This window comes from Rosa chinensis, chromosome 3, assembly GCF_002994745.2.
Source record: "Rosa chinensis cultivar Old Blush chromosome 3, RchiOBHm-V2, whole genome shotgun sequence".
NCBI classification, from domain to species: domain Eukaryota; kingdom Viridiplantae; phylum Streptophyta; class Magnoliopsida; order Rosales; family Rosaceae; genus Rosa; species Rosa chinensis.
The window spans coordinates 22,821,227-22,834,343 of record NC_037090.1 but is presented as its reverse complement, the minus strand read 5'-3'; the positions used below and the strand labels follow the sequence as shown (position 1 = coordinate 22,834,343).

At 36.7% G+C, this 13,117-nt stretch overlaps 1 protein-coding gene across 3 annotated transcripts; it reads right to left on the bottom strand.

Annotated features, from left to right (window-relative positions):
- Positions 1-4,413: 4,413 nt before the first annotated feature.
- Positions 4,414-7,689, bottom strand: LOC112192676 (protein STRUBBELIG-RECEPTOR FAMILY 2). 3 transcript variants are annotated; one of them, XM_040516606.1, is made up of 11 exons: positions 7,540-7,689; positions 7,252-7,374; positions 6,117-6,246; positions 5,953-6,024; positions 5,786-5,851; positions 5,634-5,705; positions 5,459-5,530; positions 5,166-5,237; positions 5,014-5,079; positions 4,863-4,928; positions 4,414-4,779 (listed from the first exon to the last, which is right to left on the bottom strand). In XM_040516606.1, the coding sequence occupies exons 2-11, from the start codon at positions 7,346-7,348 to the stop codon at positions 4,704-4,706; spliced, it is 789 nt and encodes a 262-aa protein (XP_040372540.1). In that variant the 5' UTR covers positions 7,349-7,374; positions 7,540-7,689; the 3' UTR covers positions 4,414-4,703. The 3 variants fall into 3 exon arrangements, with proteins under 3 accessions (XP_040372540.1, XP_024188290.1, XP_024188289.1); XM_024332522.2 differs by lacking the exons at positions 7,252-7,374; positions 7,540-7,689 and adding an exon at positions 6,358-6,743; XM_024332521.2 differs by lacking the exons at positions 7,252-7,374; positions 7,540-7,689 and having other exon boundaries at positions 6,117-6,743.
- Between the last annotated feature and the right edge of the window lie 5,428 nt (positions 7,690-13,117).

Here is a 13,117-nt window from a genome sequence, read left to right as displayed (position 1 = left end):
TTTGTTTGATGATTTCACTGCTGGTGTTCTAATTTTGTTGTCGAAATTTTGATTGTTCCTATGGAAGTACTGATTTTGGTTGCAAATGGAAACTAGTTTAGTTTTCGGATTTGGATTCCTGCTCAAAATTCGATTGACTGAATTGTTATGTTTAGTCTGGGATTTGAAAGTGTTTCTATTTTCAATTGCTAGGATATGGAGTTGGTCAAAAGAAATTGATAAAAGTTCAAAACTTTTTTGTCCATGGAATGGATTGAATCATTGTGTTTAGCTTTTAACTTCTTTTTCATTATTATTATGTCTTTGAATGAGCTATGATGAAATTCTATTTATAGTTGTGTTTGTAATATGATGCTACAGCTTTATGATGGGTGAACCATCGTTACAAGAGCTGAATGAAAATGCTATTGTAGATGAACCAAAACTTCAGCTTGGTCAAGAATTCAAATCAATAGAGGAGGCCTATTACTTTTACAACGAGATATATGCAAAGACTGTAGGTTTTAGTGTGAGAATGGGTTCAACTAAGAGAAGTAAGGTGACTGGAGATGAGGACTGTTTAGATAGAATGTGAATTGCTTTGTAGGGAACTCTTCATTTGATGATAGTTACTAGCATCCTTCTCAACTGCATTGCGTTTATTATCACTAACAAGCTCTGCAAATGAAGGCGGAGATTGATCGGAGTCAGAAAGGACAACCAAGTGCTGCTGCGATTTCTCTCTTGACTGTAAAAGTTGGAGAGATAGTGATTCAACCAGTTACTTGGATAACATGATAGTTAGCTTAATTTTTTTTTTCTTATATTTGTGTTGGAAGTACTTGTCGGGAAATTTGAAATTCTTGTTAAATTGATCGTCTTATCCTGATTTATGGACATTGTTATTAGTACCAGAATTGTTAAGTCTTCTATTATAGGTCAATAACGCTAAACTAAAGACTTTGCTGCATCATTACTAAACAGAGCTTACCTCCTTATTCTGTAGTGAAAATAATAGTACCAAGTTGGACATTATTTCTTGACCTTGCATTAAATTATCCATTGAAAGATCCAGAAAAGTGGGTGGCTGCATGATGATTCAATTAGTTCAATTATAGAATTCTTGTGCACTAACAAACATCCCAGTTCACAATCACAAGTTATAATCATAATGCAAAAGAATATACACAAGTTCTGGTCAGTAGATGAAAGAAAAAACATTCATTGAATCAACTTCTTCCTTTACATGCTAAGTGGTGCTTCATTTGATTGCTCAGTAGGGTTGATTTGTATGCTTGACCTGATCATAAACAATATCAATGATACATTAATAAGCATGAAATCGATCACATAGGAAATTAAAAGTAAGTGTTGGTAGTAAATAAAGTTATTACCCATTAGTATTGTGCTTGTCACATGTTTTTATGTTGTGCCCACTTTTTCCATAGTTTCTCTACTTATTCATTGCAATTTCTTTGGATGACTTCAATCTCTTCCCACTTCCTTTAGCCTTTGATTGAGATGGTTCTTCAATGAGCATTTGCTGAGGTTTTTTTTTTTTTTTTTTTTTTTGTGTGGATGGAAGTTCCTCAACACCCAGATTTGAGAGAAGTTCTTTAATACCAAGGCGAAGCGAATGGAGTCTATATGTGAAATATTTTGTTGTTTTTGGTGAAAGAGATGCCTCATTAATTACAACTTGTGAAAGTTGAGATAATTGAATATATCTCATCATCAATGATTTATCACCCACATCTTTCACTTCGACACCATCATCATCCCAACATTTTTTGTCCACCTATCCAAGATGTATTCACTTGGTAAATGTACCATATTAATACTTCGAAAAAAGAAAATGATATGCCTGCATGCAATTCCTTCAACCTCAAAGCCTCCACAACTACACTTGGCAAAACCAGTTACTTTGTCATGAAAATTTGTCATAATTTCCAGCTTTATTCATCATCTGCAGCCCTTAAAACAGTATACAAGCATTCATTTTCATCCTCCTTCAAAATTTCACATTTCAAGTAAGCAGTACTCTTGACAACCTTATCTTGGAACCTCAAGAATATTTCTTTTGTGTACACCTCACGCATTTGCTTTTCTATTGGATAGTCTTGATTCTTGGTTTGTTATTGAGATTTCAAATGATTTGAGTTGTCACGGTAGTGACATGTGTTTTCCTTAATAAGAAAAGTATTTTGATGTTGGAATTATTCATGGTGTTGATTTGTTGTCATTGAGTCAGAAAGGTGTTTTGTAGTTATTTAGGTTTACTCATACAAGCTTGCAAAAGTTTACCGGGTTTGTTGTTTCAACCCGGTGCACTATTCCATGATGTAGGAGTTATTGTGCAAGTTAGAATATCAAATAATCGTCATCAAAGTTGAGGTGTACTTTCTGTAGCTTGGACGTTGAGGGATACTTTGGTTTTAGTCTTCCGCTATGTAGTGAGTGTGGTGGGTGTGTTTAGGGCATCTCCAACAATGGAGTCAAAAGCCAAAGCCATTTGCAAAATTTGACTCCCCTAAAGTCATCACTATTCATTCTTATTTTGCATCTCCAACCATCTTTAGTCAAAAGCCAAACTCATTTAATAATTTAATCATTTTAGTCAAAAGCCAAATTCAGTATATATATATATATATATATATATATATATTTATTGGGTTAAATACTGCTTACTCCCTATACTTATAGGGTTTCATTGTTTCAGTCTCTGACCTTTGAATTTCACCTAAAAAGTCCTTGAACTCTCAATTGGTCCCTGCCGTCAAGAATCCGTAAAAAAACTCCGTTATCTTCCGCTAAAAAGTCTATTATACCCTCATTTACTTAAAATATATATATATATATATATATTTTTTTTTTCTTCCTCTCTTTTTTTATTTTTTTTCTTTTTACCTCTTCTTCTTCTGGCTCTTTTGCCTCCTTCTGTTCATCTCCTCATCAAGATGATTCCAATCCACAAACCTTCAAGAGGTGAAATTAAAAAAAGAAATAAAACAGAGAATTTTTTTTTTTAAAGTAAGTGAGGGCATAATGGACATTTTCAGCAACTTTAACAGAAAATTTTGACGGCAGGGACCAATTGGGAGGAAATTGAGAGTTCAGAGACTTTTTAGGTGAAATTCGAAGGTCAAGGACTGAAACGATGAAACTCTATAAGTATAGGGAGTAAACAGTATTTAATCCATATATATTTACTTTTTTATGTTTAGAAAGAATTAATCTGGGCCTTTCATTTTAAATAGAATTAATGAAGTTGAATCTGGGCCGTTAGATTTCTTCAACTGCAATTGCAGCACATGCAGCTGGGGCCCACCATTTCTCTCCCCTCACAGAAATGGCTTTCGTTCTACAAAGTTGATGAGTCATTTTGACTCAGCTTTTGGCTCATGAGTCAAAATGGCTCCACATTGAGCATGGTTGGAGATGGCTCACCCAAAAAACCAAAGCCATTTTGACTTATAGTTCAATGGTTGGAGATGCCCTTACATATTGAATTGTTATTCAGTTTAATTTTTAAACTCTTTGTAATGTAATTTGTGACTCTAAAGAATGAGTCTGTATTTCTGCTAGTGAGTTTGGTTGTTTTATTTCTTAGTTTAATTGAAAAATTTTATACGTATTTCCGAGCAAAGATTTGGTTTTCCACGTTTCAAATTTGAATTTATTTATTCAAAATTTGGGGAGTGACACATTTACATTTAATTATATATACCTCCAATTTTTCAAAATTAATTGTTTAACAAAGGAAACAAAAATTAAAGCAAATAAAGCTTAGGAAAACAATTAAAAAAGAGAGAGAGAAGTTGTATGTTATAGAAAAAAGATAAACATATTCAAAAAAATACAAAAATATATAAAATTATTAGGACTTAATTGGGCGGGCTTAACAGGCCGGGCCGGGTTTCATTTGCATGGCCCGTACCCTACCCTATTTGAAAAAGGGTCGGGTCGACTCATGTTAATGCAAGGGTCGGGTCAGGCTTCGGCCCTATGGGCCAGGCGGGCTTAGGGCCAAAAGGCCAAATGATGACCCCTAAATTATGGGTAATGTAAATAGATTCTCGATAATTAATATGTGTAATTAATTGCCAGAATTATTTATTCACACAATTGTGTGATACTTAATATGTCCAATAAATAGCATGCAATCAATATCATCAATTTATCTGTGATTCCTATTTATGCAATTTTTAAGATATTATTCAAATTTGCTATATTCAACAGGATTTTTTTACTTATCTAAATTTCGAACTAGAATATGTCTAGAAAATGCAGGTACCTAATGAACCACTAGTCATGCATATATAGAACTCGTAGTTTCGATAATGCCATTTAAGAAACTTAAAGTTTCCTTCATAAATTAACCATGCATGATAAAACCAGTAGATTTTACATACTTAATTTGATTTTCATACCATGTTGCAGAAGGTTATTAGTTGCTTATGGATTTTTCCCTAAAAGCACTTACCATGATTGTTTACTCTTTAACATTGAATTTTAACCATTGAAAGTCTCCGGAAGAAATTATCTGAATTCGACATTTTACTTGCCTGAAGAAAAACATAATTAGCGAATACTAGACGGGTCTATTGCCCCCACTTAAACCTAAACCCTAAACGCTCCTCTTCTTGTGTCCACCTAATTTGGTACAGAGGTTGCTCTTCTCCATGGCACCTGACCGAGTTGCTGGAGGGGGGTGGATGTTCTGTTCAATGACACTTGCCTGCTTTTCCAGAGTGGGGTGGATGGTTGTGCCCTGGAAGATGAAGACTATTTCCCCCGATCCTGAAAGGAAATCAACATTTTGATGTCTACTTCTTTATTTTGAATTGTGGGCAAAGGAGAGGTAACCACAGTTGATCACTTACCATAAATTTGGTATGGACTGAAAATGTCTGGGGATGATACCACTGAAATAATTGCATTCGATATTCCTGATAATAGAAAGCGCCAAGAAATCAAAACAACAGATCAATGAAAATGCAAAACGCTGCAAAGAGAATGCAAGTAGAAACCTACAGATCAATTAGTGGAAGTTCAGCTAGGTAAGAAACTGATCCAGTGAATCGGTTATTCTGCAAGTACCTGCAGATACACCAAAATGAACATATAAATTTGATATGCCACGCGCTAAAGTATAGCAAGTTGACTAGAACAAAACGAAAACTCACAGTCCAGTGAGATTTGTGAGGGATTCAAATGAACTTGGAAGATCTCCAGTAAAGTTATTATATGACAAATCCCTGAAAAAAATCACAAGAAACACATTTCATATTGCTGTTTCTGACGATCTTCCAAACATGTAATTACGTATCCCAACTAGATCTCACTTTCAACCAGCGGCAAGAGAAAAAATCTCAGCAAAACTATTCTATAGCAACATTTTGACAAATTCATTCCCCAGCCACTACTTATTTCATGTCACTTAAGTACAACATAAATTAACTATGTGAAATAAGCTTACATTTCTCTTAAATTCTGTAGGCCGGTAAAAACATTGCCAATGGGTCCAGATAACAAATTGTGGCTCAGATTCCTGCATTAAAAAGAAAATAATGGTATTGAGTACAATGAGATTATGAGTGAAAACACATTAATGAAAACCAGAAAAATTAGCAGTGAGGGAATAAGCAACTCACAAATGTCGGAGACTTTTCATGCCATGTAAGGATGGGGGAATATTGTGGCTCAAATAGTTGTATGCCATATTTCTGCAGACACCAGATACCAGAGTTACCAAACCTATAAATACGTAAATTACACAGTTGCATGAATGAGGCATATTACTTACATATCAGTCGCATTGGGGGGTAAGACATGTGGAATTTCACCACCAATGGTATTGGAACTAATATCACTGGAAGAAGAAAGATGAAAAGATTTAGGAACAGGTATGTTTACACAACTATAGTAAGTTGAAAAAAAAAAAGAAAAAAAAAGAAAGGTAAAACCACTTACAATAGCTGCAAATTGTAAAGATATCTGATCTTGGGACTGATGTACCCAGTCAGATTCAGACCTCTAAGGTTCCTGCACAAGATTAAAGCGAAAGTTAGTTCTTATTTATAGAGCACTATACTTCAAGTATGGTAGATAATCAACAATGGTGATATGTGCATTACAGGTATACAACTCCATTGTAAATGCAGGAGACACCAATCCATTCTAAGCAAGGATCCCCACCATCCAATCTCCAACCCGTCAGCTGTGGCGGTTGGTTGAGGGTCTTGTAAAGATCTTGAAGAGCTATGACTGATAAGGGAGCAATACACAAAATCAATAAATATATGATCCGGTAGCCAATGGTATATACTAAAACTACAATACAACTGTTAAAAAGAACTTGCACTTTGTTCCAGTCACCTGGAACTCTCATCAAACAGGTGATGTGCATGTAAGGCCAAACACACACGTGATGCTCTTGAGCATTTTAATTTCACCAAGGATATCATTTGTCTCACTTTTTAAAGAATGCCTATCAAATTGGAATCTCACAAGTAACAAATAATATATGAAAGACTAAAGCCTTACCACCCCACCAAACACACACACCCTTAAACTATGCAACAGATGAAAATATGAACTCAGCAGTCCTCAATGTCAATATAACCATTAACCAATGAAAGACTTGCGTGGCTTGATAATGGAATCCATGTTTTTCAGATTGATTATGTGTCTATCCCTTTTATCTTTAAATTATATAATCGAATACGAATAAATGAACCTAAAATTGAGAGTGATGAAATGAAAGCTACTTTTCCTTTCTGGTCGGTGTAAGATTCTACTTTTCAAATAAACCCAGAACACACTCATTCTATTGTACACTACGAAAATACGACAGGTCGTTTCCGAGAAACATCTTGTGTCGTACAACTAACTGACCACGAAATATCCAGCGCGGAGGCGACCCCCGAGTCAACTCAGGTCGACTCGATCATCGATTCGGTTATTTTCCCGCCAAATTTTTCTTTCCCGGAGAGCACAGAATTTTCCGTGACCTTTCTTCTCGGCTACTGAGAAAATTAAACAGAAAAGTACTTAAAAAGAAAAACTCTAATTTTTCGCTTCAAAACATGAATAAGAAAAACTCTGTTTCTCTATTTCTCCGGCACCGGAAATTTGAAGATTCCGATCTACTTTATTTCTGTAATTTCAGTGATTAAATAGGGGATAACGAACGAAATAGATAAAATAAAAAAATTTCAACGAAGAAACTCCGAGAAAATCAGGAAGAAAACGAAAGATTGGAGAAGTTACGGTCATTCGGATCAGTAAAACTCTCGGCTGTGGACGCCACCAGAACAGCCGCGACGAAAATCGCTATCAAGTACACGCACTGATACAGCTTCTCCATTTCTTGAAAATCAGGCTAAATAATCTCTGTTGAGAACGAGGAGAAATCGTCAGAGAAACCGAGAATTAAGTCAGAACGTAGGAAAGCTCTGTTTTGGTTTCGGAGAATTAGAGATGAAGTGGTAGTAACTAAAAGCAAACATGCAGAACGGAGATCGGTTAAGAAGACTGTAATTAAATTGTGCAACCTACCGAATCGCAATCAAGAAATTGGAGCTATTATGACGAAGAAAACCAGGTCGAATTTACGACGACGGAAGCTATAGGGTTTGAGATTGTACCTGTTGGTGAAAAAAATAGATAAGAGAGAGAGAGAGAGAGAGGGTTTGAGGGTTTGAAATAGTGTGTGCTGTGGTGGTTGCAGAATGCCAGAGACACTGGTACTGTCTAAACGAGCATGAGAATCTCGCTGATTTGCTAGCCGGTGTGACACCGTTTTCACGTTTCCTTCATACGCACGTGCCGCTTCTCCAGATTGTTACCAACGCAGACGGGCTGTGGGCCTTAATAGAACCCGACCTGGCCCATGTGAGTTTTGAACAAGGTTACATGTGTTGGTGAATCGCTAGCACCAAGAAGAAAGAAAAGAGTGTGAAAGGAGATTACCGGGTTAAGAGTGGTGTGGAATGGAAACGCTTTGCTTTACAGGTCCTGCGGTTCAGTGGCTCTCTCATTATCTGAAGAAGCCCTATTGTTGTTGATGCCAATCGGGTCGATATAGGCTAAATGAGTCTTGGCCCACAAGCTCCTTTGGACAAATGGGCAGTCAATGCTGGAGAGGAAGCGACTTTTTAGTCTTTCACATTTCTCGGTAATATATTTTTATTTTAGTATGGGTTTTTAGTATTAGTAAAAAGTCAATATATACATAAAACAAAGGCTTAACGTGTAATATATAGAAGAAGAAGAAGAAAAAAATATATAAAAAAAAAATGGAGAAATCACTCTATGTTTTAGTATTTTTATAAGAATTTTTTTTATGATTATGGACAACTGTCCATATGGTGCATCTGAAGTTGTTGGATGAGTTGCAGATGGATTGGGGCAAATTGCATGTTTTGCCTCCGAACTTGAGTTACTTGGAGAATGGAGATATTCGAATGTCCCAAACCTATTTTCGAGTTATGTGATGAGAATGGAGTCTGGAAAAAGGCAGACTCAGAGCAAGTAGACGCATCGAGTAGTAATGCTCAGTAGATTTCATATTCCATATTTATCGTATCCATGTTTGTTTCTGCTCGTGAAATTCCATAACCAAATATATATATATATATATATATATATATTTTAAGAATCAAATTTGAAAGTTACAACTTTATGCAACTTGATAAACATACTAGTATCATCAATCCTGTATTTCGTATTAGAGGAACCATCGACCTAGCGCTTTGCTAGGGTTACTCGACAGCCTTCCTTTGTCGACAAAACTCCCAAAATTCCCAAAACTTGATGGCCACGGTCATCTTTAGCCTTGTGGCTCTATGGTTCTTGTTGTTTGTTGTTTTTGATTATTCAGATGGGAAGCTGCCTTGGTCTGGGGCTTCAATTTCTTCTTCTGTCGTCAACCAAGAGATCTGATTGGAGGTTGATGTCGTGGTGGATGGGTTGGTGGCTGGTATTCCAGATGCTTTTGTTGGATTTCGGCGGGGATCGGAAAAGGGAAATGACACTCATGGTGGATTTCGGCGGGACTGGCCTCGGGTCGAGGAACTGCTGCATCTATATCCTTGGCGGCTGGCTGGAGATTGGGATCGTCTTTTGAGATCAGGATCGGGATCGGAGCCGGCTGTCGACTTCAGGGTCGGGAGTGACTTCTGCTGCAGGCTGGTGGGGGAAGTGAAGATCGGTCGTGGTCGCCCAGGAATGATGTGGTGGGCTGGTGGCGGCAGTTATGGGGTGTTCCCCTCTACTGGTATCGGCGACGGCGTATCTGGTGGTTGTTGGGCTTTGGTGTACCCTACTCTTGGTGCTGCTGGGTCTCCTGGGCCTTGAACTGGTTTGTGACCCTTAGGTTTGGGCACACTGGTCTAGGGTTTCAAGCGAGCTGGATTACTCTTTTGCTAGGGGGTTGGATGGATTGGGTCTCTATGGCCCACAGTGCTATTTAATTTTTGTTTTTGGTCGCAAAAACCAGTGCCTTAGTTGGAACCATTTTATGTAAGCTTCGAGGTTTCTAGGTTTTTGTTAGAATAAAAGTGCGTGAATTTACCAAAAGGTGGGTGTACTCGGGATTTTTTTGGGATTTTATTCTTCTGGAATAGAGTTTCAGGAGGTTCTAAGGAACGATTATTTCTGTCGACCCCATAGGGGTGTTTCGTTTTTGTACTGCTTGCTGAATTATAATGAAAGGGCTGACCTACTTCCTTCAAAAAAAATCCTGTATTTTGCATTTGCCAAATCCTTGTCTTACATGTTTTTGTCTTGGTGAGATTTCACAACAAGTTCAAGTTTTTTGAGTATTCAAGTCTGAAGATTTTATCTTTTCGCTATTTCATAACTAATTAATGGCTTAGAAACCAAACAAAACTAGCAAATAGGAGATTTCAGTAGAGAAACGTAAGAAAGCTGAGCACAAAAAAAAAAAAAAAAAAGGAAGAAACTTACCTTTGCTTACTGCAGTTTACTTTAGGACTGGGATTGAGGTGTTGTTAATTTGTTTTATGGATGCAATCGAAATAAAGATTTCGCTTCTAACTAGAAGCAAAGCAGTGAAAGCACCTTTTTTTGAGCCAATTGGAGTCTTATTTGGGAACTTGAAGGCTGGGGTTTCTCTTGCTTGAGCCCTTGACAAGAGTGTTCCAGGCCTAGTTTTCTATTCTACCTGGCTATTCCGCTAGAATTTTACAATGCACCTAATATATTGGTACTTTGTGTTATATGGCATCATCTTAGTCATTTGTTTGATGGGTCCTGAGACACTTTATTTTACACATATTTTTACATTTCTTTTTAGCCATTAGATTTAAGTACTTTCAATGGTCAAACATGATGTGGTAAATGACATGGAAATAATTATATAAATATTTTTTTCATAGAAAAAATAGATAAACTCCAATTAAACCAATTTTATAAGGAAAATAAAAAACTAAAAAATAGAGGATGAGCGTCTTTCTTCTTCTTTTGGAAAATATGAGAGATTGAGAGACCTTGCTGCTCTTCTTTTAGCACCATCTCACCTTTTCCTTTAGTTGAACAATCAACTTTTTTATTTTTTGAATGATACCTTATTGATTTCATTTCATTTAGGTTTCACACGATTTGCTACAAAATATCTTCTCACCCAAATCATTTTGTCTTACTGCAGTTTGTGTTGTAAAAATCCATCCTCCCATAATCCCCGTACTATATGAAAATATAATGAGGCATGGTCAATTGAAATTACTTAGCAATACAATCAAAACAGATTATTTTGTTTGACATACAGGTAAAGAGTCAGCGTGGAAAGAAGTATTCAACTCAAGTTGGAGTAAAACAATCCCCATCGAGTCAGATGGAGCTACTTTTTCAGTAGTTCTGATTTCTTCTCCCAAGTCATTTTCTCCATTCCATCGTCGAGCCAAAGGACCTTCACTGTGGAGACGATTCTATTTCTTAACATCCTTTCTGTTCTCTCCAAGATTTGGACTTGAATCTGCTATATCTTTTCTCCCCTTCTTACGCTTCTGTATTAGTTGTGTTAGAGAGCTCACAACTTCAGACATGGGTGGTCGGAATTCCTTCACTGGCTGTTCAAGTTTCAGAGAGATAGACAAAATTATTTAGTCTTATCAAACTAGCATGAACTACTCATCAAAGAATTTACACGTTGCCACACAGAAGCTGTGTTATAGAATCCAATGTGCTTCTACCTGTATATAGAGGGAGATAATATCAGCAAAATTTGAGAGAGCCTTGGAGGAACATGTCTTTTCAATGCCTGAATCGATCATCTCATGCAGACTTTCATAGTCATGAAGCCGCAATGAAGCCCACTTCACTAGTGATTGCTCTTCCCTTGGTCTTGAACTATGTAATAAACAAAGGCAGAATGTTCAAAATCAAGATCCTTGGTTTAAGACTATTGCTTGTCAGTGGCCTCAAAATAGCAAGCCCGCAGTCATAGATACAAGGAACAAAATTTTCATCAAGTAAGATATTGTCACTCTTCAAGTTGCCATGAGCAACTGGAGACAACAATTTATAGTGCAGATAGGTAAAAAGTGAAAATGACATTTGCAGAGATATCTAGTCAATAAAATCTAAAAGAGTAAGCAAAATATGAACTTGTCTGACAACAATATAGAGTGCTTACTCCAAATCTTAAGCAACACCAAGAACAATTTGGAGACGGATGCCCCAGGGTAGAGGCTTGTGTGCATCACTGTGAAGTGCCTCATCAACGGATAAATTTTTGACATAATCATACACAAGAAGATGTTGTCCATGCTCCACACAATAGCCAACAAGTGGTACAATGTTTGGGATTTTCAAACGCGAAACAGTCCAAACGACATCCAGGAATTGTTCTTCTTTATGGAAAGAGAGTCCAAACATCTTGATGTTATTTACAGCCAAAATCTAAAACAAAGGAATTGCAGTCAAACCTTTCTCATAAGATTTAAAATAATTGGCTGTTACTCTAAGTCTCCACAATTATTCTAAAGGAAATTCAGGTTTATACTTGGCCATCAGGCTAGGGAACTTGGCTTTGTAAACGGAACCAAGAGAGCCTTGGCTCAGAAATTTTTCTTCCGCAAAGCTGTTCGTAGTTGACTGAAGCTCTGCCACAGTATACAATTTGAATCTCACTGGGATGCATTTATCATATATACTCTTTCTTCTAGTTTTCTCTACATCTGCTATGATAAACTGGAGGTAGTCGCCTGGCTTGGAAGTAGAATATGGGTAACGTGAAGGTCAGTATTGGTGGTCCCTAGGACAATCTATAACCAGATAAAAGGGATCAAGTTAAAATGCAGTAACGAGGGAAACTAAACAAATTCATCAAAAATCTACATTTGTGCTATCAATCAGATATCATAACAAGATCTGTGCAGTTAGTTGAAATCTAGCTATGCACTTCAAACTAGGATCAGCTGGTTTAAATACGATGTCTGAAAAATCATGTACAGATATATCATCATCTAAATGTTTTTCACAGCTAAAATCATTTTAATCCATGAGATGATACTAGATGTAATAGGAATTTTGAATTCTGACATATATAGTAGAATACTATATAGTTTGAATGATTGAAAAAGTAATATATGCTGTAAATAGTTATTATTTGGTGGGCATTCTTGTAATTAGCCAATTAGAGACTACTGTAATTTAATCCCGAGAAAAATTCAGGTACCGTCCCCAAATTATGCTGCCAAGGCCAATTTGATACCCGAACTCTCAAAAGTATCAATGTGATACCCAAAGACCTATATTGGCATCAACGTGATACTTTCGTCAAAAAAATTCAACGGCTCCGTTTGTTTGCTGATGTGGCAAGGGCGAAATGGACTTTTTACCCTCTTTTTTTTTAGAACTAAATTCTGCTTACTACCCTGTACTTTCAAGGGTTCATCAATTCAGTCCCTGCACTTCTAATTTAATCAGAAAAGTCCTTGCCCTCTCCAATTTCATCAAATCAATCCAATCCGTCACCACTCGGTCAATTTTCGGAGAAAATTTCCAAACTACCCATCTGCATTCACAACACTAACACGTCGGCGGGCTGCTTAGCGATGGGTAGTTTGAGAATTTTTCCTATGAGAAGGTCCCACGTCAGCATTTTAACAGC

What these genes read in the sequence shown, in the direction of transcription:
- LOC112192676 (XM_024332521.2), bottom strand. Translation starts at nt 6,388, where the DNA reads ATGCACATCACCTGTTTGATGAGAGTTCCAGGTGACTGGAACAAAGTG. An exon ending in CTACAGAATTTAAGAGAAAT is followed by an intron (nt 5,238 to 5,458) that starts GTAAGCTTATTT and finishes GATTTTTTTCAG; the next exon opens with GGATTTGTCATATAATAACT. An exon ending in GAACTTCCACTAATTGATCT is followed by an intron (nt 4,929 to 5,013) that starts GTAGGTTTCTAC and finishes TTCTATTATCAG; the next exon opens with GAATATCGAATGCAATTATT.